Source organism: Choristoneura fumiferana, chromosome 2 (genome assembly GCF_025370935.1).
Source record: "Choristoneura fumiferana chromosome 2, NRCan_CFum_1, whole genome shotgun sequence".
Taxonomy (NCBI): domain Eukaryota; kingdom Metazoa; phylum Arthropoda; class Insecta; order Lepidoptera; family Tortricidae; genus Choristoneura; species Choristoneura fumiferana.
The window spans coordinates 12,990,215-13,016,989 of record NC_133473.1 but is presented as its reverse complement, the minus strand read 5'-3'; the positions used below and the strand labels follow the sequence as shown (position 1 = coordinate 13,016,989).

Genomic DNA, 26,775 nt, shown 5'->3' with positions numbered 1-26,775 from the left:
ACGCATCGTAAATTTTCGTAAAAGTATTAAGTGGGTTACGAAGGGGCAGTGTGAAAATTACCGGGCCATGGCAGAACAATGTTTGAGAAACACTGTATTAAATTCACTGAGGCCCAATTCTTAGAAAGATAATTCATCCTGATGTAACATTATGAAAGGAAACATCTCATTCCGTGACAATTCCAGCATTTTATTCGCAGGATGCTCGCTTGGTCTCATATCGGACATAATATCCGCTTGTTAGTAGAACTACGTTTTAGTTTTAGATGTTATAGGTACCTATGTACATTGTTGCTGTGGTGATATGAGCAAACAAACACCAAGTATGGTTTTTGTATTATCATACAATATGGCATATTTGACAATATTAATTAATTATTATTTGTACTTTAACGACTTATCGCTGCTTTAAATTTTTTGGAGGGAATGGAAAAATTGAGTTTTTAGCTGCGCTCAATGTACCTATCGGTTACGCAGTGGTGGTCCTTATAATGAACAAGTTGCTAATACTTATCGTATTGTCATCAGACTGACATAAGTATGCCAAATCTCAAGTCAATCCGACCACTGGAAGTGGGTCAAATTCAACTTGCAAGATTTGACCCGCACATACACACATAATATGTAGATACAGACATACATACGTACATCCATACATTGCAAGTTAAATAAAAGCTTGTAATAAAATATATAATATTGGGATTTCGAAATAGGTACCTACTCGTATTAACATAAAGTACGTACGTAGTATACGAAAGTACATACAGTCACCTGCATTAATTATCTGCCACAGCAGAGCATGCAAAAATATCTGAAGAGTCCTACTCGCCCTAGAAATAGAGTCGTACTTTTTTGTCTCAGATGTTGGTACTAGTGATTTTACATACTCAACACTTTTGTCTTAAATTATGCCCTAACTAGCCGTTACCCGCGACTCCGTCTGCGCAGAATTCGTTTATCGCTATTCCGCGGGAACTATGCAATTTTCCGGGAATAAAACTATCCTATGTCCTTCTCCGGGACTCAAACTATCTGTATACGGAATTTATTTTAAATCGGTTCAGTAGTTTAGACGTGATGAAGTTACTTACAAACAAACAAACAAACAGACTTACAAACTTTCGCATTTATAATATTAGTGGGATTAGTTACCGATCAACATTTATAGAGATTGTATCCATATTATTAAACGTCTTTATTTTGTTAACAAATATAATAATTTGAAAATATTGTCTTAGAGCATTAGAGCAACTAATCGTCTGCGTATGTTAACATAAAATTCGCTATACAAAATTACGGAAGTTTTTAATTAGGTTATTTATGTACGAAGAGTCCAACATCCATGCACTAGTAAAAGACTTTCTTTCGTTTGTTTTTTTTTTAAAAAAAAATACTTATATCACATACTTACATTACTTCGGTTTACAGATAAATTTCAATTATTACAACCTCTTATATAGGTACCCGAAAGTACCCCTTTTCTACCTATTACAACTTTGTATAGGTTCCGTTTTTCTTCTCATCAATCAAACCACAGTTTTTATCGAATGTCAAAGCTACATTGATATCTACAGAAATGATGCGTAAAAAGGTATGAAGCTAACAGTTTGTACTATGTAGGTATATATACAATTAGATAGTTGTCTACTTTGTTTTATGGCTAAACCACTTACCGACAATTAGTTATTAAACGGACCAATAATAAAAATGCTTTCATCCAACTAGTTACACTAATGTGTTCAATGTGCTACTCGGTAGCACATTACTAATAATTGATTAGGAGTCTAGACAAACACATGTCGTTCAGAAAAGATGTCATTGTTGTCACTTTATCTGATGGCTTCTAATTCTTAGAACCACAGGGTCCTAATCACTTAATTGGTGGTTGTTTTCAGACTTTGATACGATCAATTACCGTTATCACCTAGTAGCGTTGCGGAGCGGTTTGTTTGCCGTTCAACTGGTAGGATTAATTTGCCGAATGTTGACCGCACCTGTGTCACGCCCTAGACGAACGTTGCTAATTAATAGTGCTTTCGATAGGATAGGTGCGCGGCAGCAGCGGCCGGCGTGGGTCAAGTTACCGCTGCCATTAGGTTGATAAGCTCACCTTACCTCTTATTCTTACACTTATAAACGTAAAATTTTCATCGTCTACTGACGTGACATGCATCGATCTTAACTTAATGGCAATGCTGTGTACGTGGATATATATTCATTATATACTTACGATAAACGGTAAAGTTTGTTTTATTAGCGCGATGGGTGAAAACAACAAAAGGTCGCATAACTGAATTAGATATATTATCAATATCTATTTTAAATGCAAACTGTCTGCAGGTGAAACTGATGACTGATCAATATTGTGTTTTTTATGGCAAATAGCTGCTTCAGTGAAAAAAGGCGTAATTTGCAGTTAAGAAATATTTTTCGTAAACGAAGCCCTATTGTCCTTTTCAGATGCTCAACTATTGGACGGTCCAATTATATTGGCACCTAATGAAATAAAGTTAGAAAAAGGTCAAAATTATACGATTCGTTGTAAAGGAAAGAGACCATTGCAATTTAAGCAACAAGAAATGGCAGAAGAGAATTTCAGCAGTTTTTCAAAGACACTAAGAAACGTAGCACCCTCTGATGATGAGTACGAGTTTGAAATAGCATTAGATATATACAACGTGGACCAGTTCGCGGTCGGCTACTTTGCTTGTTTCGACGACCAGGTGGACAAGTCAGAAGTCTTAACCAATCTCCTCAAAGAGCCCACAAATACAGAACACATTTCATACACTTACGTCTTCGTCAACGGTGAGACTTTAATTTGGTTTACTGGTCTCACAACGTAAAACAAACTATACCTACAACATTCTTGTAAATAGATTAACTGCTTTATGTAATTATTTTAGATCCGAACAATTTAATTGCGCCAATGCGAGAATTCCTTTCTGCCATACCTGGTTCCAAGATAGTTATTGAATGTAAACCGACATATCCAGACATAAAAGTTCATTTGACCTTGGTACGTATCTTTACAAATAGTAACATAAACTTATCAGAACACATGCACACACATTGTCTCTAATTTGATTCACAGTTATGTTTTCTAATGCAGGATCCTTAGCCGTTATGAGTGATTAACTTAAAAATTTGAAAATAAACTAACTGAATTTGCATGTTTGTTAATAAATATTAACACAGAATGACTGAGCCTATGCGAATACCACAGAATTCGATACATAATTTATTTAGTTGAACATGTTTTTTTGCATGAAGAAAAATTTAGCCTCCAGGCAATAGAATCAGAAAGCTTATGGCTAAAATAGTTAGTCTGTTAAGTACGACTAAATGGCATGATTATCATTTTCACTTTCATAAAGGTCATAACATTTTTGATGAACAGGATCTCACAGACATTAAGTATGAGCAATATAATCCAAAACTTGGATTTATCTTAGACAGCGATGTCTTTGATTTTGACTTGAACATACGCGTGCTCACTGTGCAATGTAGTAGTGACGTCACGAAAGGCGCAAGTGCAAATGAAAAAACCTTTATTTTGCAAAAACGTAGGTGTTTAGATGATGTGCTAAAAAACTTAAACATTAAAAATAATAAACGATACCCTTGCACGGAAATAATACACCTCTGGTCTTTCGAAACAATTAAACTATATATTTAAACACGGCACGCTGAGGTTCAATTAGTTATGTTTAATATAAACTTTAGTACCTTTATTAATATATGACAAACATTTTCGTGGAAGTGGTACAACATGTTTTTCCATTTTAACACAATGTTGCACTAAATTTGGTTAAAATATATTAGCTTTTGGCACTAAAAACTATGTTAAACTTGAAAAACATGACATATCGTGTAAATAGCATAATGTAAACCTTGATACTAACCATTCAATGTTTATTTGACGATACAAGAAACCACAGCCAGCGGTTAACAAGAAACTACAAATACTAGAAAATTCTACAAAGATTGGGTTTTTAATCAAAGTGCATAATAAGGGGCACACTTACGTGTGCGAAGGTCGCCGCGGCATCCAAACATCTACGAAAACTGCCTTCTTAAATTTTCGTTTTAATAACTCTCGTAAGTAGTGATGAAATTATCACCTAACGAGGTAGCATGGTGTGGTGGTACACTATCTGTTCATTTTTCGTTCTGTGTTTTTTGTTCGTACTAATTATTTGTTTGTTGCGGTGACAAATCCTTGTTTCACGTTGCCTGCTGCTTGCTTACTTCAGTTTCTTTCTTTTTTCTTTGGTGTATTGCTCTGCATTATTTATTTGTACAGAAGCCTGACTAATCATTTAATCTCTTGCATTTGTTAAGAAAACGGAAATGTACAATGTCCATATATATTTTCATCTTTACAATAAGTCATTAAATGTGATCGTCATGTATGTAGGATGAATAATTGAATAGCTATATTTAAATTATCTATTTAATGTTGTGAACTATCAAAGTAATCAAAAAAATAGTAGGTAGTCACATGGCAGAAACCAGTTTTTTTTTCTAAGTGAACTGAAGATTAAACTGCAGTATGGAAGAGCATTATTGATAGGTAACAGAAGATCTGTGCATATTACGAATAGTAACGCATCTTTTGTACTTTTATTGAAAACGAGTACAATACTGTAAGAGCATATCTAAACATAATGCCAAAATTTACAGCTGGCATACTAAGTAGGTACGAACAAGTATGCGTTATCATTCAAAATGTGGTTTTATGTTGTATTTGACTTCTTAGATATTGAGTTTTTATTTGTTCACTTAGACTTAATCTAATGAGTCTTTTATGATGTGTTTTATGAATAATTATAATAATTTTTTGCAGTTGATATGGATTCACCAGACAAACCGACGATAGACGCCAAAAATACATATTTTCTCAGAGATGAAACAATATTACTGAACTGCACAGTCAATTACAAACCGAATACTGCTATATCACTTGAATGGAGCATTCCTCGTGGGAATTTTAGTGGGGTTTGTATTTTATAATTTTTGCTTATTATGTAAGTAACAGAAAAAAACAAAAAACGGACTATGTTACTTTATTGTGGTCCGGTCAATATACATGTAATCGCCAAGTAGCAAGGTTTTAGTTTAACCTTGTCACAAATGTAAAGATTGTTTTAAATAAAACTATTTATTATTGTACATAAAATACATGATATTAATAGTTAAAATTAAGACAAAAAGAACTACTATGATACCTTAACTAAATATACATGTTACTATAAAAATAAAAAGAACACCCCGTCTTAAAGATCTGTTGTGCAGATTGCTTGTAGACTAACAAAGAATATTTCGTTTTTTATTACTAAGACAAAATACGAAATAAAAATTGGGATCCGCGAAGACTAAAAAGTCAATCGTGGTGCGTGGCAGAGTGAACTTCCTAGGTAAAACCCAAACATAATCGTTGACGACGCGCGCGATTTACCCGTGCATGGGCCAGAAGTTGCTTTTATTCTAAATGCTCTACGCAGACTCAAGTGTTTGCCGTGAACCCGCTATAAAATGGAATCAATTTTAATGAGCTAAAACGAAAACTTTGCTCGCGACCTTATGATAGCTACGTTTATGCAAGATATGCGTGTTCATGCAGTTCCTCCACCTCCACACTGTAAGAACACACACAAATCACAGAAACTCATCTATCACCACCACCACACTACTCATCTTCAGAGCAACACAACCGCACACCATGCTACCAGATGTTAGATTAAGGTCATAAAGGTCGCGGGTGAGCAAAGATATTGTTTCAGTTCATTGACATGGACCTCCGCAAAGTATCGCCTGATTCAATAAATTATTTAGAATCAATTTTTTTTTCAATTTGAGTATCTTCTTGTCTAGTAAAAAACTGTTATGGAACTTTAGTCATTTTTAGAATATGTATACCTAACGTCAACATGTTTGTACGGATGCGCTACTATAATAATATGCAAGAGAAATAGAAAGCCCCGGACTTTGTCACTTCAAAGTTCAATATCTCAAAAACGGCTAAGCCGATTTTGATAAAACATGTCTAAGAACAATCGATAGAAAACTTGCTTTCAAACAAAAAAACGCATTCGAATCGGTCCACCCGTTGAAGAGCTACGGTGCCACAGACGCACATAGCGGTCAAACATATAATAACACCCCTCTTTTTGCATCGGGGGTTAAAATTAAAGATTTTTCTAATATTACAACTTAAAAAGCTAATTGCAATAGACCTTTATGGCATTCTATCACATTCTAGTTACTTTTTATACCGCATTAAGCATAATAAGGCTGTGCATTCAGCCGAGTTGGTGGTACTACAAGGAATAAGGATAAATGTGCGAGTGACTTATGTTGGGTGCGAGTAAATCACAACCCATAGTATAAGCCTAGCCTAGCCTAGTACCTATCCATAGTACAGTCAGCAACAAAAATATACACACGTTTGAACTGCCAAAAATATGTATACCTACAGGACAGGACTTTATTGCCTGAACATTAAGGTAGTGTAATCGTGTATAGGTACATATTTTTTGCACTTTGGCTGTATTTATATCTTTATTGCTGACTGTTCAAGCTTTGATTAGTTTGGGACTAGGTCAATTAGCGACAAGTGGTCCCATGATATATATATATATACATTTATTTTATTTTATTTTATTCATAGGAATACTACGCTGAGCGAGGCTATGAAAATTAAGTAGGTACTGGGCGACCGAGCTTTTCTCGGGTTAAAACTCGATAATAAGCGTTTTCTCACAGATAAGACCGAGCTAGATCGATTTTTTATCCCCGAAAACCCCACATACCAAATTTCATCGAAATCGTTTGGAGCTGTTTCCGTGATTCGAGAAATATACAAGAATTGCTCGTTTAAAGGTATTAGATAGATAGATATTGTTTAATAGAGTATCCGTTAGTGTATTATTCTATATTTTCAGGTTGACATTAGCTCAAACGAAAAAGAATTGCTACATGACAAACTATATAAAGCTATAAGTGTTAAGAATGCCACGAAAGATGATGCTGGACCTTATTGGTGTACGGCAAAAACGAAGATTAATGATAACCCTCCGAGTTCTAAAATAACGATGAACTTCTCAGGTATCCTTCATTGTGTGTTCTACATAGGTATAACTACTTAGTATAAAAGCTAAAATTCTTCTTTTCACCATATTAATAACGTAAATATTTAAAGTTAATTATGAACTTGTTACAAGCGTGGGTACGAAGTAACTGTATTTTGCACATATAACCTATTTTTAGGGGTTCGTACTCGAAACGACAAAACGGAACCCTTTATTTTCGTTCTGTCCGTCTGTACGCATGTAACCGGCATTTTACCTCCTTAAAAACTACAAGACGTATATTGATAAAATTTTGAATATAAGTGTCGTACCTATGATGGCCGCTACTTAATTAAGGTGTTAAAATAATAAAAGTAAATATTTGAATGGGGGAACTCTATACAAGTACACGAAAATGAAAAAAAAACACTAAAAATCAACTTTTGATACATATTTCGACCGATCTTTTTAAAAATCTTAAAGATTTCTAAAAAAAAATGATTAAGTGAATATCTACGCAAAAGTTGCAAAATTGCCCCTCCCCCCTTATTTTCCAAACCGCATGTTATAAAAATATGAAAAAAACACAAGGGTAAAACTTAATGAGTACTTTAAACCCAAATTAGTTTCAATATGATCGGATGTACTGCTTTTGAGATATAGCCGAAAAACTGCTCCTCCACAAAAGGACGTAAGTGCTATGGCTATAATATATGCCTAAATGGATCTCCTATCTAGGTAGGTACGCTCTTTTAATGGCAATTTTTTTCACGTTGTATCGTTGATTTATGAAAGCGTGTGCCCACCCTTAGCTTTCTGTTTTTAGTACCGGCTACGAAACCCTACACTGTTCGACATGTTCTTAGCCGTATTTTTTATGTTTTACTAGCTGTTGTCCACGACTTCTTCTGTAATTAATTCATTTATCGTAATCGCGTGGCAACTATGCAATTTTCCGAGATTCTTCCCACGTTTTTCCCAAGGTGTTAAACTAACATACCAAATTTCATCTTGATCGTTTGAACTCTCCAAGCGTGAAAGCGCAACACAAAAAACATAACCATTCACATTTTTATAATGTTACATATAAGGTTCCAGAAAGCAAATTTTTTTTTTTTGTTATAAAATCTTATTATAATCTTTTAGAAACCCCGTTTCTAAAACTCACGAATGGGTCCGAGTCGGACATAACCACCGGACAAGGGGAATTTAGCTTCCTGTTTAACCTGAAGGCTTACCCGCCTGCTACATACCGTTTGTGAGTATAACACTAATGTGGAGTTTGATTCTCAAATTATATGTATTTTAAAACAGATGTCATACGTGCGATGCATGTAAACACATGCATGTAAACTGTAATAACGTCTTGAACATGGTTGACAGCGTTGTCGCAGAAATATATGTACATATTTATTTAAATGTAATATTATGGCACGAAGCGTGCTTAGTTTGCCTATTTTTTTTGTAGCTTTATTGGAAAATCAGCATTTTAAAGCAATCAGAGTAGAATATCCTATAACGCTTGTTGAATGTAACGATTAAGATAATGGGTATGTTTAGGGTTGGAGGATCTCTGCACACGGCGTATTTTTACGCGCAGGTAACACATTTATGCGTTTCAAAGGAAATGATAAAAAGCGCGTCGTTTGCGTTTAAAAAACGCCGTGTGTAAGTATAGGCCCGTAAGTAAGTAAGTAAGTATAGGTGGTAATGTAAAACATTAAACTATATTTTCTCTTTCAGTTATAAGGACGATAATACTACAATAACGCATGGTCTCAAATACAAAATTACTAAAACTGGAAAAGGCAATCCCAAATTGACAGTCGAACATTTGAATATACATGATACAGGAAAATACACCATAGAAGCAAGCAACGCCAATGGAACTAAGACGTTGACATACAACTTAAAAGTGTACGGTAAGTATGCTTTAACAGTAAAAAAAAATTGATCCATCGGTACGTTCTACTGAAGTAAAAAGATTTTCATATTATAGATATCCCAAGGATCCAGTTTGATATACCCAAAGACAGGAAATTAGTTGGTACTATAGTAACTTTGCGGTGTGTTGTTACTGGCTACCCAATACCGAAGGTTGTGTGGTCTTTCATAGATGACGACACAAATGAGTTGAGCAAACACACCGTAAGTATTTTTAAATATTGCTTAGCTATTGAAAGTACTATGCCAATCAAGCTAAAAAGCACTCTTCTAATTATTCTTTTTTTCAGGGTGAAGACCAAGAATTGAAATATAAAGTTATATCGACTCTTAAAATGTCAGTAAACAGGTCGGGGACAATACGGTGTGGAGCTTCCAATACAATTAACTCTAGTTTTGTATCTCAAATATTTCGCGTTAACGAGATTGCCGATGGTTTCGGTGTTCCTGATGGTGAATACATTGATGGAGAAAAACACAAATGGGTTTACGAGAATCAAGATGTGAATATTAAGTGTTTCGCCTCCAAGTATTCCTTTTCGTCTGTGAACTGGTTATTAGGATCCGATTATTCGGAATTGCCATATAATATGGGTAAGTCGAGCGGTGCTTTAGGTACCTACTTGTGAAAAATACGCATCACAATACAGAAAACTCATAACACCTACCGAGTGTGGCCTGTAATATGAGCAAATAATTAAAACATAGATCATACTCTTTTTTCATTTAAAAGTAAACTTTTCTTTCTTTTAAAAATAATTAGTTTTTTAATTTTTATTAATACTTACACTTTTACGTTTATTCGAAGAGGCAATGTAAAGCAAAATGCTTGATGTTTGTAGTGTGACAGGCGACGTCAGTTGGGTTATAGGATGGCGTACATTGATAGCAGTATTTAATTTACTTGTATGAAAAAAGGAAAAATCTACGATCCATGTTTTAATTTTTTGCTCGTATTACATGGCACACCTGTATATTGTTTTGAAATATCGACGCTCGAAATACCGAAACTACGAAATGCCGATAGCCGAAATATCAAAACTAGAAATAACTATTTATAACTAGCTTTTTCCCGCGACTTCGTCTGCGTAGATTTTTATATTTACACAATACTCGATAGGAATAAGATTAATATCCCGCATTGCCCGTTTTCGTGGGATTTTCGAAAAATCTCTTCAAACTACGGCTAAGGCTAAACAATCCACTTTCAAATTTAATCACCACGTTTCACATTTATAATGCTCAAGGAATAAGATTTTAAATCCTCCCTTAGTATTTTCCTATATCGAGTGATGTCAAAGATTGCGTACGATGTCTTTGGGATTGCAACCCAGACTCGGGCGCTGGCTTGCCGTTTTAGCCGAAACCACAGAATATATAATAGTACTAACGTACAGAATGGCCACGCTCCGCCCCGCACCGGTTCTAGTTACCCCACCCCTCAAGCGCAGATTGCAGGAAAACCGCAGGAAAGCACTAAGCAGTCGGGTGCGCGACGCGATGGATGTCGGTCGCACGGCACTAAGTTCGGGAGCAATAATTTTGCGAAATCGTAACGGTACCCTACCTACTTCCTTTTTCTAAATAAATAGTGATTTCTGAAATTAACGCGATTAATACATGAAATAACTACCTACCGAATGATTATTTTAAGTTTGTAGACGTATATCCTATTGCAATTAAAAATAATAATGCTTAAAATATGCAGACAGACACATTTTAAGTAGGTTTAAATATATCGAAGATATCTGGCAGAACCGGATAAGTGCACAATATTTATTTTTTATACGGCTTTGCTAGATAAATAATGCACTTAATTTGTTTTGCCAGAATATCCTCGAAATAGGTAAGATTAACGATTTAATTTATTTGCACATATCTAAGCCATACCTACATAATATATGAGTACCTTTAAAAGTACTTATAGTACCTACTATATATACGGTTTTGCAATAGTCAGCCCTGTGCAGCTTACGCACACATTGACGCGTGTACAGACAGACGTCGTCGTGCCTATGTAGATTCAAGAACGCGTAATTTGTACGGCGTGGCCGCCCTGTGCCGAAACCGAAGCGGCCTGCCTGGTTAGGGCGCCCCTGAGTCTCTCGCCGCGGTTTTCCTCAGACTAATGAGCCCGTGCCCCTTACAAGGCTACAGCCTCAATGCGTTGCGAGACTTTCGCAAAAGATTCGTTTATTTTCGAGAAGGCATGGTTGTTGTTAAGTATTTTTGTTTTATAAATATAGCTCTTTCCATTGGAGGACAATTTAGGCAGTGTCTAGTAGGTTTTGCTGGTTTTGATGAGAGATAATGGTGGATGAACGATGACAGCGCGAAGGAAAAGGAAGGCACGGTAACGCGTACAAAATGCGAGTCCCAAATAGTGTTGTTTCGATAGTGATAGTCTAACGATAATATCGATAGTATCGTGGTCTTGAAAATCATTCATACTATCGATAGTCCTATTGAAAATATCGTCCCTTGACGATACTGTCAATAGTATCGCCTAATTTCCACTATCGATAGGCTATCGATAGTATTGCAGCATGTCGATATTTTCGATAGAACTATCGCGCTATCGACTGATTTCCACTATCGATAGGCTATCGATAGTATTGCAGCATGTCGATATTTTCGATAGAACTATCGCGCTATCGACTGATTTCCACTATCGATAGGCTATCGATAGTATTGCAGCATGTCGATATTTTCGATAGAACTATCGCGCTATCGACTGATTTCCACTATCGATAGGCTATCGATAGTATTGCAGCATGTCGATATTTTCGATAGAACTATCGCGCTATCGACTGATTTCTCAAGGTCAACTTTCGATATCGAAACTATCGCTATCGCAAAAACACTGGTACCAAATCGTTTAACATTTTTGCATTGCGGTTGTGAATCGGACAGTGGTTAGCATAATGCTTAGATTAGACGTTAAAAACGCCCCATCGCTGATTTTCAGCCAGCAATCGTCGGTGATCCTTTGACCGCTATAAATACATACTACACACTATTAATTATATAAAATTTACTTATTAATTCACTGTTTTGTTTCATAAAACCATCAACATTGGAACAGTGGGCTACTACAATACTTCTCTATCCTTCGTCGCAGAACTAAAAATAGAGAAAATAACGCTAAGTCAAGCCGGCAACTACATATGTGTTGGATACAACCAAACTTATGAACCTGTGCAAAATGAAACAGTTTTCATTACAGTTGCAGGTAAATCTCTACAAAGTATTTTTAGTGTGGATGTTTACACGTGCCGGTTTTAGCGGCATTGTTTCACTGTTTACATTATGAGTAGGTAGGTAGGTAAGTGTAGTTAGCACTTGAGAAATAAAGATAACGAAGTAAACTCTAAATTTTGTTGATTTTAAGGGTTCTGTACCCAAAAAGTACGTAACGGGGCCCCATTATTAAAAGTCTCCGCTGCCTGCAGGGCTACTACGAAACTCGAAACTCGAAGTTCGTGTCGTGCAGTCCCTCTCGCTCTCATATTAAACAGTATAAGTGTCAGAGGGACCGCACGACACGAACTTCGAGTTTCGTAGTAGCCCTACTGATTGTATGGTAGTTGGTAGGTGCTGAGTGTATCTTTATAATCGCACTAGGCGGATTCTGGAAATTGTATACCTGTGCCTGCCACAACAACAAATATTAAGAAACAGGGTGCAGTTTTTAAGGGTTAAGGTAACGTGTTTTTGTAATGATGGCACGGAACCCTTTGTATGTGAGGGTTTTACATGACAAACAGCTTTTGTTTTTCTGAATATTGTATTTGTTGTGGCTTCCTCTTGCTGAGCAGCCCATCTGGTTGCTCGCCCTCTCTCCGGTAAGCTGTAAAAGCCGTCTGAGGCTAACAGCAACAGTCCATCCGAAAAAAAAAAAAAAAAAAAAATTGTGGCTTCCCTTTAAAATCACACCTTTCAAATGACCTAAACAAACACATCGTATAGATCTAGTGAGTAAAGTTTTTCCATCGTATTTTCTTGGATATTTAAGTTCAAATTTATCTTTTTTTTTATTCGACTGGATGGCAAACGAGCAAGTGGGTCTCCTGATGGTAAGAGATCACCACCGCCCATAAACATCTGCAACACCAGGGGTATTGCAGATGTGTTGCCAACCTAGAGGCATAAGATGGAATACCTCAAGTACCGTAATTTCACCGGCTATCTTACTCTCCACGCCGAAACACAACGGTGCAAGCACTGCTGCTTCACGGTAGGATTAGCGAGCAAGATGGTGGTAGCAATCCGGGCGGACCCTGCACAAGGTCCTACCACCTGCCTACCTTGCTTTAACAATTAGCTTGTAAACTTGAAAGTTGAGAAAGCAAGATAAACTCAAACTTTTCCGACTAAATTACGATGGTCAAACATTATTCACTACATCCATACATCTGTAATATAGTAATGTTTTTAATGGTGACAGGACAGGACACAGGAGTCTATCCTAAATTGGACGTAGTTTAATTAACAAGAAAAGATCCAAAATAAAAAAATAATCTTTGAGGGTTGAATCCTTTTTGTTAAACTACGTCCAATTGGAATTTATAATTTTGATTGATAATCCTGTTTGATAATCAAATTGTTTTTTAAATGTTTGCCAACAGTTCCTTACCCACCAAACATAAAGGTCCCTGTTTTGGATACTGAGACCAAGGAAGTAATGTACGGACAACCAACTGAACTTTTGTGCGTTGCTGATTCGGTACCTCCACCTGAAATCACTTGGTTCAAGGTAAAGCAGTTTATCTCTTTGTTTTGTTGATTATTATTGTACGTTAATTAAGCAAGTTGATAAGCGTAAGCAAGGCGTAGTCGAGTAATTCTATTCGTACATGCATTGCTTTCCTAAGCAGTAATGCACTATTTTTAACACTACAGAACGGCGAACAACTAAAAGATAACATTACTGTGTTGGAGTCCAATCACACCACGGTCAATTCTACTTACACATTTAAAAAAGAGGACGATGGCACAACTGCTGATGAATACGAATGTATTGCCAAAAGTCGGGATACAAGATTCCATAGCGGTGTTGAGAGCAGGAAGACCTACATAGTCAATATCAGTAAGTTTTGAACACGAATAAAATTTATTTATTTATACTTATTTTTCACCCAACAAACAATTTGGCGATAAATATAGAGCTTATAGCAGCTTTGAGTCTATTAGTAGCTTTACAAGGTCTACAGTAATAGTTTTTTGTGACACTATGGAGCTAATTGAATACATTAGTCAACTGGCGATAGTAAAGTGATTTAATAGAAATTAGACAATTATAATAGCTCAAAGCTGTAAAGTGGTGCTATAAGCTACCACGTTATAGATTGTTCTTTCAGCTATAGGATGATTTTATCACTGAATACGCTGTCGCTCTGTAAGAGTATTATGTTTACCTTCTAGTGCTAAATGTCGCCTATAGTGTTAAATAAGCCGTAGAAAAATCTTAAAGCTATATAAAGGTTATATGGCAATTCTAATAACTCTCAATAAGAGAGTGGTATAGGTAACAAAATTAGGGTACCCCGTTGAAACACTGTGTAGCTGTTTTGGCGTTTATAGTACTATAAAAGAAATTGAAGGTATAGCTCTTTAAGAGCTTTTAAGTTGTTTAAGAACGTTTGTGTGAACGTTACTTACTATTTCAGATGTTTCATATGTAAAAGACCCTACTATATCACCAAAAGGCTGTTTAACATGATCACTTAAAGCCAAAAGTTAAAACTTAGGTTTTGATACATCTTTTTTAACTCTTACAGAACTAAACTCCATTTCAAGGTGTTTAATAATCATTTTAAGTGTTTAAAATCGCGGCTATATCAATATTATCGATGCTATAGATATATCGGAATAATTAGGAGTTACAGCAAATCTGCTGGCTGCAATCTTCAACTGACATGTCGGAATATGGCAGACTTAATAGGCGAATCTCAAAATCCATGCGACACGATGTGCGTGTCTTTAATACTGCACGTATGAAGGAAGCAATTGAGCGGAACCAGGGCTCAAAGTGTTTGCAAAGAATTCGTCTATTGGGAAAAGCCAAATGACTAAGTTGAAGATCGACGATGGCAGTATCATCTCATCGAAACCGGAGTTGTTGAGAGAGCTCGAAAGGGTTTACGAACAGTTATATGCCTCGACACAGAAGCCCGTTGTAGGTGCAGCTCAAGATACCAGAGCTAAACTAACCCGTTTGACTGACATAATTAATAGTCACATAATTTCATTTTGTGTAAACTTATTTCTTATAACGTTTGACTGACATAATTATATTTTGTCTAACATACATATCGCATAAGTTAATCCGAATACATTGCGATATCGTTAGTTACTTGTAAAATATACAAAAGATGCAGAATTCGTTCTTGAATCACTAAAACTAGTAGAATATATTGTTATAATATTATTATGTAATCAATTATGCAATATTTTTTTTTTATAATAATACGTCGATGAAATAAACAGCGATATTTAGTTTTTCTGTCTCATGAATATTTGATGAAATGTATTTTTAAGCAAATAATATGCCTTACACTGTTGTTCTAATAATTGTTTTAATATGTACTGACTATTCGATGAAGTGAACTTACTCCAAGAGAATATATTACTATTGAATATTCGATATATCGTTTTCGATAAAATGAAATTCGATGAATAGTTTGTCGAAATTTCAAGGGGCACCCGATCAAACTCCCATTTGCAAACCTATCCCGATAAATTAACTATTATTCGAAAAAAAAAGTGCACCTTAGTATTTTTACAATCTAAAATTTTCATCGAAATGTAAAAATTCTAAGGCGCTTAAAATTGATATGTAAAATATCATATTTAATAACAGAAAACTTACAACAGCAATAGTTTTTTACGTATCTACATAAAAATAATTGGTATTAAAATCACGCAATTACCGTTTTTAATATCATTCCCGTCGCCATTGCAATATTATAAGCAGTCAGCACTCAAGTTTTATTATTAATGACACACATGTTAATTTCCGGACAGAAATATTTCTATAAAATTGCATACAACAGAGTACACTGTCACGCAAAGAGTTTGTTTTTACCACTGTAGCTTTTTTGTAATGCTTTAAGTGATATAAGAAAACATTCTACAGGTTTCATAGAATCTTTAGCGCTATTAGAGTTAATTCGAGCTACTATACTCAACGCCGTATATAGATTCCAAATAAACTACTCATGTGTTGCCAAGAAAATGAAAAAGTTTAGCATCGGTAAGTTTTAACTTTTCTAAATAATGTACATAAGTAATTTATTTATATATAATTGTAAAGCTAAAACTAAATGCAACTGCATTAATAAATAATTTAATGTAAATAATATTAATTTCACCAACAGATATTTGGTTGAAACTGTTTCGTAGAAGAAAAGTTCATATTACAGTGGCAATTTACTTTAGGTTTAAACAATATTTGGATACTATTAATCTCATAATTTGCGTATATACTATCTTTAAATATTTTTGATATGCGCATAAAATTATAGTCAACAAATTACGTATGGAAAACTATGGTAAACATGGCCGCCACAGGGCCATCTCAAATTGTCACTTCATTCGGCATATGGGGGCTACCACGAAATTCGAAAATCGAAGTTCGTATCGTATTTTCCCTCTGACTCTCGAATTAAATAACTTAAGCGTTAGCGGGATGATAAGTTACGAAGTTTGAATTTTGCACTTCGTAGTATGGCCTGACGTTTGGATTAATCGAATGCTTTCTATACTCGTGGTAGTTTTCGTTCTTGAGTTTTTGTTTCCTGCTGCCGGTACCCAATTAAGGTCTAAATTGGTCTAAATAAAAACAAAATATTACAAGACTATTTTTTATTAATGTGCATGGGTTGGTTACATTTGGAACGTCACAAAGACAATGACACATGTGACAGTGACGTTCGGCCATCTTTGGTAACTTTTTTGGAATTTAAATACGGCGTTGAGTAAAAAGAGCCTCTAAGTGATAATTAATGTCTGTGCCAAAATCGGACTATAATAAGAGAGTTATAGCGTGCTATATCGCTAATTTTTAGGTCGTGATAGAGCTATAGGATTTCATTAGAACTAATAAACGGCGGTTATAGAACTTGTTTTATCGCCAAATTGTTAGTTGGACATGTTTCTATCTCTTAAAATAATGGAGGGAGTTTTATGCCAGATGATAATAATATTATCGAAAATACAAACTGATTTGCAGCACGGATTGCTGAGGACCTGGGTTCGATTCCCAGCGCTGGTCTCTTTTTCTGGTTTTTCTGTGCATCCATGTCTCAGTTTGTATTTTCGATATGGTTTCACGGGATACCCGTAAAAGTAACAAATTTGGAGTTGAAATAAAAAATACAAAAAGACTCCAAATAACCAATCATAATTTGATTGCTTAGTAGCGACATCTCTTGTCTGGGTGAGCGGTTGGTTCCGATAGAATGTGACGTCTCTCGTTGAGAGCGAAAAACATAGATGTCGCTAGTGCTGCTGCATAAGTAGCGTAGTAGAAATAAGCAACCTGAGATATGTATGCGTAGGAAAAATTCGTGTCTAAATTCCTGTCCAGCGGTGGTGTAGGGGTTAAAGCACGCAGCACGGATTGCTGAGGACCTGGGTTCGATTCCCAGCGCTGGTCTCTTTTTCTGGTTTTTCTGTGCATCCATGTCTCAGTTTGTATTTTCGATATGGTTTCACGGGATACCCGTAAAAGTAACAAATTTGGAGTTGAAATAAAAAATACAAAAAGACTCCAAATAACCAATCATAATGATAATAATATTATTTCGATTCAAGTTCACTTCGACTTTGTGTTTAATTGATTTAACTTCACATATGAGTCAGTTAATCCAGATCTATAGGTTATGCCACCAGAGTTGAGGTCACACAGGGTCACGCACACAAGAATATGTCATGTAGGATGTAATGGCAGTGGGATTTTGACATTCATTCATTCATTTCGTTCATTCTCCTGTGGCACTACCTATACCACTTGTGACATTAGTTTAAACAAGGTACCATAAACAATTACTTTGCTCACCCACGGCCTAAAGAAAAATTAATTATTGTTTATATAGTTCATTGATATAGACCTTCACAAAGAAACGTCTGATTCAATAAATGAAATTATTCAACATGTTTAAGTTAGTAGAAACGCATTCTATGCTGACAAAGATTTTTTCGACTTTCCAAGATGAATTTGTTTTTACAGGAGACGCCTAGCACAAAGTGTTAATGGAACTCTATACAAATAGTTTTTTTGTAGTCTATAACCTTTTAAATCTACAAGACGAGCGTAAACGGGAACGTTGGAAGAGGAAAGCCTAGACGAACGTCTGAAGAAAGGTCGGGTCAGGAGTACTGTAAACCGACGTGTATGCATGAAAAGATTGATGAATGTAGAGGAAGCGAGTGATTGCCAGGGTCGTAGCAAGTTAAAGGATATAGTTTCTGCCTACCCCGTTGGGAAAGAGGCGTGATTTTATGTATGTATGTATGTATCTATAACCTTTTAACACTTTTGTTATGTCCAACAGAAACGTTCTCACCACATTCTCCGTACAGAACAGCCTACCTTACTGCTTTTGGAGTCCTTATGCTTGCATTGATCATATTGGTTGTGTATTTGACTTGGAAGATTAGGAAAGAAAGACAATTCCGGAAAGATTTGGCAGCAGCTGGTCTACTGTACTTCAAGGAGGGAGCTACTAAGTCCCTGAATCCGGAGTTAGGCATTGATGAGCAAGCGGAGTTATTGCCCTATGACGACAAGTTTGAATTCCCTGCAGAGAAACTGACTTTAGGTAATCGTCGTAGTAGCACTATCTTTTTGCATTTGAGCTTTCTGGAATAAAATTATGTATATGTCTGTCTATTCTCTTTTGCGTCAACGTTCGTGCTTTAATTCGATTGCCACAATTTCTTTACTTTTGCGCTCTAATATTTCAAGTACCTACATGTTCTATTGAAGTTACTCGTATTTATTCTTTCCTAAACTGTTGCTGCTCACGTCCAATAAACAAGCGATGCCTTAATATTTACTTGAAAATATTTTAATGAGATACTGTTGTTATGATGGATACATGCTATAAAATTAAACATTTCCCTTCACAGGAGCACAACTTGGCGCTGGCGCATTTGGAGTTGTGTACAAAGCAGAGGCTCGAGGCATGAGTAATGCTGAAGATACTACCACCGTAGCTGTCAAAATGGTCAAAAAAACTGCTGACAATATCTATATTAAAGCATTGGCTTCGGAGCTCAAGATAATGGTGCATCTTGGGAAACACATTAATATCGTCAATTTGCTAGGAGCTTGCACCAAAAATGTTGGTAAACGTAAGTATCACAAATTGCAAATTATTATTTTGAGAATTCATGATTTATTTCAGACTAGAGTTTACCCGCGGCTTCGCACGCGTAAACTATTCAATCTGGTAGTTACAATTGAAATCCCGGGATTTTACAAAATTCCTATAGGAAATCCCAAAATGTATATCGTAATCTTCATTGAGGTGTTGTGTTAAGAACAACTATCCCGTGGGAATATTGGAATAAAAGTAGCCTATATATTGTATCGCCGTGGTGGCCTAGTGGTTTGACCTATCGCCTCTCAAGCAGAGGGTAGTGGGTTCAATCCCCGGCTCGCACCTCTGAGTTTTTCGAAATTCATGTGCGGAATTACATTTGAAATTTACCACGAGCTATGCGGTGAAGGAAAACATCGTGAGGAAACCTGCACAAACCTGCGAAGCAATTCAATGGTGCATGTGAAGTTCCCAATCCGCACTGGGCCCGCGTGGGAACAATGGCTCAAGCCCTCTTGTTCTGAGAGGAGGCCTGTGCCCAGCAGTGGGACGTATATAGGCTGGGATTTTATTTATTTATTTATTTAGCCCTTTGAACTGGGTGAGAGCTGATCTGTTCTTTAGACTTTGTTTAATTTTATGTAGGTTGAAGTTGTCATAGGATGTCTCTCAACTCAGTGTGCCTGTTGGCAAAGGCCTCCTCCAGTAGCTTCCATTGTTCACGGTCTTGAGCAACTCTTCTCCATTTGGATCCTGCAGTAAGCTTAAGCTCGTCCTCCCAGCGCATTTGTTGTCGTCCTCGACGTCTTTTGCCATCTCTAGGATACCATTGCGTTACAATTTGGCTCCACTTTTCTTGTCTGGATCTCAACATATGGCCGGTCCATCTCCATTTCTGTCGGTCTATTTTTTCCAGTATGTCGGTTAGTTTGGTTTTTGCTCTTAGTTGGGCATTGCTAAATCTGTCTTGCCTTCTTACTCCTGTCGACTTACTCCTTCGTTCCATAGCTCTCTGGCATTTTTCTAATTTGTCTCTATTTGTAAGGGACCATGTTTCACAGCCATAGGAGATGCAAGGAAGGATACACGTGTTGAAAACTTTTCTTTTGGTTGACATATTATGGTCTTTAGATTTAACAATTTCCTTTAGGGACCAATATCTCTTCCACCCGTTGGCAGTTCTCTTATTTATTTCCTTAGTTGTTTGGTTGTTAGGGGAGATAATCTGACCCAAATAGCAATACTCGTCAACGTATTCTAGTTGTTGTTCTTCGATTCCTATGGGTACCATTTTTGAGTTGGTCATTAGCTTCGTCTTTGTTATGTTCATTTTTAGACCCACTTTGGCGCTTTCAGTATTTAGAGTTTGTATCATCTTCTCAAGCTTCTTTGGACATTCCTCCAGAAGAACCAGGTCATCCGCAAATCTGAGGTGATTTAGTTTCCTTCCGTCTATGTTGAGTCCTAGATGTTCCCAGTCAAGATTGCGGAAGACATTTTCCAAAACTGCTGAAAAAAGCTTCGGGGACAGTGGGTCTCCTTGTCTGACTCCTCGCTTGATTCGGAATTCTTTGCCCAAAACTTCCAGTTGGATTTTTGCTTTACTGTTTGCATATATAGTTTTGATGATATCAATATATGTTGCCGGTATACCTTGCTTTTCTAAACTTTCCCATATTGCCTTATGCAATGCATAGGCTGGGATGATGATATATTATTTCAGACATCCAGCTATATCTACATACCAAATTTCACGACTCTAATCCCAGCGTAATCTGGCGCGCGGCAATGAATGGGTAAAGAGCTTTACAGACTGCAATGCAGGATAATGAATAGATTTCATTTTCCCTGAATGGCAACACTGGCATAGATCGCTCGTTTTTGGCTCGAAATTCGAACTTGTGATTTCATTTTGCTTAATATACAAAATGTACACACCCAATATCATATTTTCTCAAGTTTTTCGCGATTCACAAGGTCAAAGAATCGAATTGCTTTAAAATTCCAGAGAAATAATGCGTTGTTTGGTAGAAACGTGTCAAAATGGTGTCGTAGAGCGCCATCCTGCTCTGTTTCGTTTTTTTGTCCTGTTCTGGCGGTTCACTTTTATATTATAGATGTTTTAAGGTTCTTGAGTAATAATGTGAAATTCTTAAATATTAATGAATATTACGTACTTAATATTTATTATGTCCAAACCAAAACCATCATAACCATGTCCAAATCAAAATTTTCCTTGTAGGTACGTGTTTTGGTTCGGTTTACCATTAAATCATCGACAAATGTTTAACTATTCTTCGACTATTACTTTCGAAACTAACGTGCCACATATTTTCATTTCATCGACAATTTATTTCGGTAACGATCGATACAATATAAGTACCTACCTACTGACACTACTACTGAGTTATACATATGTTTACAAATAAATCACTTTGACTTTTTGACTTTGACTTTTACTGACTGAAAATCAGTGCCACGGCTTGCCATGGCATTATGCTGAGTGGGGACCTACCTATTTAGCGTCAAAGCGTTATGCATGTAAAAATAGAAAAGTAATTTCAAGACATGGATTTACAATTAATATTTCGTAATTTGTTTCGTAAAGCGGTCTTATTGTAAAACTAAATTATTATAATCAGGTGTATGGCTAAGACCAAATATAAAGTAAAATCAGCTATTTGTGAACAGTAAATTAAGGACGGTAATGTTACTACACCGTGCCGTGCCGTGTTTCCTTTACTTGCACGCACACCACCAAATTGGGCCAAAGTCACTAGTTGAGCATCATCTCCGATTACCATGGAAAAAATGGCTACGATTTTTTTAATTTTAACTTGTCATTTAGCTGTATTTAAAATTCTGTAGGTGAGTTGATCGTGATCGTAGAGTACTGTAAGTTCGGGAACATCCATAACTACATGCAGCGGCACCGAGAAGTGTTTATTGATCAGCTGACAGACAACAAGGAGAAAAATCAGGGGAACATCAACAGAGGCTTTTCTTGTAGCAGTGGAAACAGCGGGTATGTGATAATTTTTTTCTAAGGTTATGGTTGTATAGAAAAGCCAAATACGGCAAACGTATAAAGAACTGCTTATGTGTAAGAGCGTAGTGACTATCGGCGCTGCAGGGCTACTACGAAACTGGAAGTTCGTGTCGTGCTGTCCCTCTCTCTCTCTCTCGTATTAAATAGTATAAGTGTCAGAGGGAACGCACGACACGACCTTCGAATTTCGAGTTTCGTAGTAGCCCTGCTGGCCTTAACGCGTGCCTAGTAGCATTTATACACTTTTTAAATGACCGAACGGTAAAGGAATTCCAGCTTAGAAACTGGTATGATTATTGCAAAATTATACGCCTCATTATTTGAACGCTATAAATACTAATAATATATACTTAACTAAAGTAGAACGAGATGTTTTCCGGGAAAATATTATTCCCAGTACTAGTGTTTGGTTTCTTTCATGAAGTAGTATGTTACCATGACTTTTCAGAAATGTCATCGAAATAATGGAGTATTCTGACAGCGTTTGCTTTGTGTTATGTTTATCGCGTCAGCGTTTTTATGTAAAATTGATGCTTTTTTATATCAATACTCGTACAGGGCTCATCAAGATCAGGAGAATTAAGTCGTAGAGAATACTATCCGTTCCATGTAAATAGAGATAATTTCTTGTAGGTACCTCGTAGAATATTCACCTTCCAGTACCAGAGGACCGGACTCCGTACGGACTCTGTTTAACTTGATAATGATCGGCTTTATGAAAGTACTTCCACCAAACCTCTATGAGGTTGGTCGTTGCAAGACAAACCGAGTCCGTCCGAAGTTTGGTGCGCTCGCGATGGAAGATGGGCATAAACGTCATTAATGCCCAACGTCTGTCATTAGCAAGCAACAGGCTATTAGGTACTTGTTTTTACAATTTACACCGAAACAATTTTGTTTTAATCAGTGACTAAAAAAAACAGGAAAAATCGAGAGCATCTAATAATGCATTGAAGAACGATTTACATAGTAAATTTATATTCCAGAATGGATTCCGACTGCTTGAGCTCTAACCAAACGCAAGAGACAGACCACACGTTTCTGAATACGGCCGCGAGCAATCGATCAGGAAGAACAGGTAAATATATTTTTCGGTTCTAGCAGCAATTTAGTTCTACTACGGATACTTGTATATATATATATATATACACACACACACACACACACACACACACACACACACACACGTATGCGGCTAACCGTGCGGTTTTAGGACGCAGTCTTTTTCTCAAGCGATAGTTTGTAGAGCTATTTCACTATCGCAGACATTTACTAAGATCGTTTTTTTGCTTTCTCTTCGATTGATCAAATTTTTCACTAAAATGCTCAAAGAGTGCCTTGAATATCTAAAAAATCCCGAGTCGCACTCGCACATTGAGGGTTCTGTAAAAATTTGTAAGTATCTATGAACAGACCTACAACGGACGAGTGGACGTCCTACGGCTGAGATGATGATGATGATGATCTATGAACATCCAGTGTTAGGAGAGTCCAGTTTCTGAGTAAAATGTACGCAGTATGGAGTCATTTTTGATGGGTGGGATTTTCAAATTTTACTATTGGTTGTGCTGTAAAATCTACCTCCATAATCAATTTCAAGTTTCTAGGATAACCGGAAATATTCTACAAGTTTTTCAGTTAGAGTACCTAATTTATATGGAAAATCCTGTGAAATTCAGGCACCTAGATGTATTTCGGCAGCACGTTGTTACAACTATTAAATAATATACTATAAACAGATATTGATCAAATTAATTTCTTGTCAGACAAACTGAAACTACCTTCGGAATCTGAAAAAGGTAATTTTAATATGTTTTTCCATTTTATTGCACCAATAATTTGAGTTTTTGTTGAGTAAAATATGAAAACACCTTTTGAATTCTGATGCACTTTTTTCCTGTTTCTATTGACTGTCGGAAGTTTCTGTGAAGTGTTAAATTTCATAATAATTATGCTTAAGAGAAATGTTTACCTACTTTCATAGTGATTCATGTTGAGCACACTGTTAAAATAATAAGTACGCATAATTTTCCTTATTATTGAATGCAAATCGTAACATATTTTAAACTTGTTTTTACGTGATTTCGATCCTCTTATCCGCATATTTAGTTTCCTGTTTGCAAAAACCTCAGCCAAAGTACGCTTTAATTTGTGCTTTCAAATTGTTTGATTTTATTTTTCATTTTCTTCTGACCAATATATTAATTCTTCTATTTTTCATATATATATTTATATATACATATTATTCGACTGGATGGCAAAAGAGCAAGTGGGTCTCTGATGGTAAGAGATCACCACCTCCCATAGACACCTGATACAAATATGAGGTACACGATAGCTCCACTTGTTACACAATAATAATTATAAATAAACATAGAAATATTACCCACACACAAATTAGGACCAAGCCTAAGTTTTAATTTAACCTAAAGTGAAGGACACAAAGCAAGAGGTTTAGTAATTTCCATAGCCGACAGATTGTAAAAGCTCTACTTATACCTATATTTTGCTATGACATTCGTATTAATTACCTTATTCCAGGGTTTCTCAAATTTATCGCTCCACGTACCCCTGTTAGTTTCTAGACGATAGCTGTTGGAGAAACTAAAAATGAAGAATACAAAAAAGACTCCAAAAACCAATCTTAATCATCTTGCTAGTCTTGCAGCCTGCCGGTTTTTGGAGTCACGTAAACCTTGTCGCGAACCCCCTACCGTCGAATAGCGGACCCCTAGGGGTTCGCGTACCCCACTTTGAGTAACCCTGCCTTATTCAACATCATTACGATAATCATTATGATGATCATGATGATGATGATTGTATCGTAGCTTCCACGGCAGAAATCCTTTAAAGGGATAAGTTCGCCTTTGTACATGTATCTCAACGTTTGTCCATTGTGTTTGTTTATTTATTTTGTACAATAAAGAGTTTAGAGTTTACTTACATACATACATAATTATGAGAAAAAAATATTCAACATTACCTTTGCGAAAAGCCCACGATAAAAAAGCATCGAACAAAAATGAACAAAATATTTTGTAACAAAGGAAACTTAATTTGGAATCATAATAATATATTGCCAATTATTTGCCACCTTGATACCGGCTTTGACGCAGTGATAACAAAGGGAAAATAATCCCATGCTTTTAACCTGCGGTGTAACCATGGCCGATACGACAGGTCGCTTCGTAAGATTACCTTTGTGTTTAATTTGGGATCGATACGAGTAGGCACGGCGCAAGTACCCGGCAGCAGTAAAATAAAGTCATAAGTAATTAACTAAAATATTTAAAGAAATCGAGAGCTTCCTTAATTTTCACGTATCAGTAAAAGTAATACTTAGAGGAGAGATCTATATTGTATACTTAAACAATTACGTTGCTCACCCGCGACCATACGATAGCTACGTTTATGCAAAAGGTCGCAGGTGAGCAAAGTAATTATTTATTATTGTTCACTGATATGGCCCTCCGCAAAGTAACGCCTGATTCAATACATTATCTGTATTTTTGTTTGATAATTGATTGATTTGGGCGTTACTTTGCGAAGGACTTTATCACTGAACTACAAAATTTAACCTATGTTACTCTGCTATTATTTTGTTTATATTGGGAACGCGGTCGCTATAGCTTTGAGATTGAATTTGTATAGTTTAAAATTTATTTGCATTTTGTGTTGTTCGTGACAGTGGAGTCTGAATGACATACGTGTGGATGTCTTCAGCATTAAAACACATATGTGTCATACCGACGTAGCTGTCTTGCACTGCACGTGTGGTAGCGAAGTACTTGCACTATTACTTATTCTGTGGCGAAGTAGCATGTTAAAAGTTAAAAGTTTATATCTGCTTGTTTAGTGTTTTTCCTGCTTCTATTACGCACACCACAATCAGCAGCTTAACCCAAAATAGCTTACAGAGTTTTCCTCAGTAAGTAGGTACGACGATTGCAAATGGGTCAATCAACTATTATGTGTTGTTATTCTGTCCCGTGACCCCAGATCCAACAGTGATACAGATGTTTAAAAAAAATTGTAATACATATGTCGGCGGCCGATCGTAAAATCCGCCAGATCACGAAATTCCTAGGCATATCGTGAAATGCCGCCATTTCATGAATTGGCTAAGGGACATCCGCCATATCGTTCAAAACTCACCGTTAAGCGATTTGCCTAGTGACGTTTAGGCAGATCATGAAATTCCTAGGCATATCATGAAGCGCCGCCATTTCATGATTTGGCCAGTTTAGGCAGATCATGAAATTCCTAGGCGTATCATGAAACGCCGCCATATCGGTTCTGATCACAATGAATACTAACCACTCCTCGCTTCGCTCGTCGTACCTACATTTTTCTATATAAATAAATAACAACTAGTGAATAC

General features: G+C 36.3%; 1 protein-coding gene across 7 annotated transcripts in view; it reads left to right on the top strand.

Moving 5' to 3' along the window:
* The window catches only part of Pvr (PDGF- and VEGF-receptor related), a 52,419-nt gene that overhangs the window by 7,069 nt on the left and 18,575 nt on the right, over nt 1–26,775 (top strand). For 3 of the 7 annotated variants that reach the window (XM_074109391.1, XM_074109366.1, XM_074109397.1), the window contains exons 2-18: nt 2,461–2,808; nt 2,907–3,019; nt 3,933–4,101; nt 4,850–5,001; nt 6,948–7,110; nt 8,220–8,331; nt 8,817–8,995; nt 9,073–9,221; nt 9,308–9,611; nt 12,103–12,249; nt 13,646–13,773; nt 13,920–14,106; nt 18,575–18,841; nt 19,152–19,376; nt 22,214–22,370; nt 23,381–23,472; nt 24,161–24,193. In XM_074109391.1, coding sequence (XP_073965492.1) covers nt 2,461–2,808; nt 2,907–3,019; nt 3,933–4,101; nt 4,850–5,001; nt 6,948–7,110; nt 8,220–8,331; nt 8,817–8,995; nt 9,073–9,221; nt 9,308–9,611; nt 12,103–12,249; nt 13,646–13,773; nt 13,920–14,106; nt 18,575–18,841; nt 19,152–19,376; nt 22,214–22,370; nt 23,381–23,472; nt 24,161–24,193 — 2,925 coding nt within the window. Of the gene's footprint in view, nt 1–2,460; nt 2,809–2,906; nt 3,020–3,400; nt 3,567–3,932; nt 4,102–4,849; nt 5,002–6,947; nt 7,111–8,219; nt 8,332–8,816; nt 8,996–9,072; nt 9,222–9,307; nt 9,612–12,102; nt 12,250–13,645; nt 13,774–13,919; nt 14,107–18,574; nt 18,842–19,151; nt 19,377–22,213; nt 22,371–23,380; nt 23,473–24,160; nt 24,194–26,775 lie in introns of those variants that run through there. The other 4 variants (XM_074109376.1, XM_074109385.1, XM_074109414.1 and 1 more) reach the window with 4 other exon arrangements.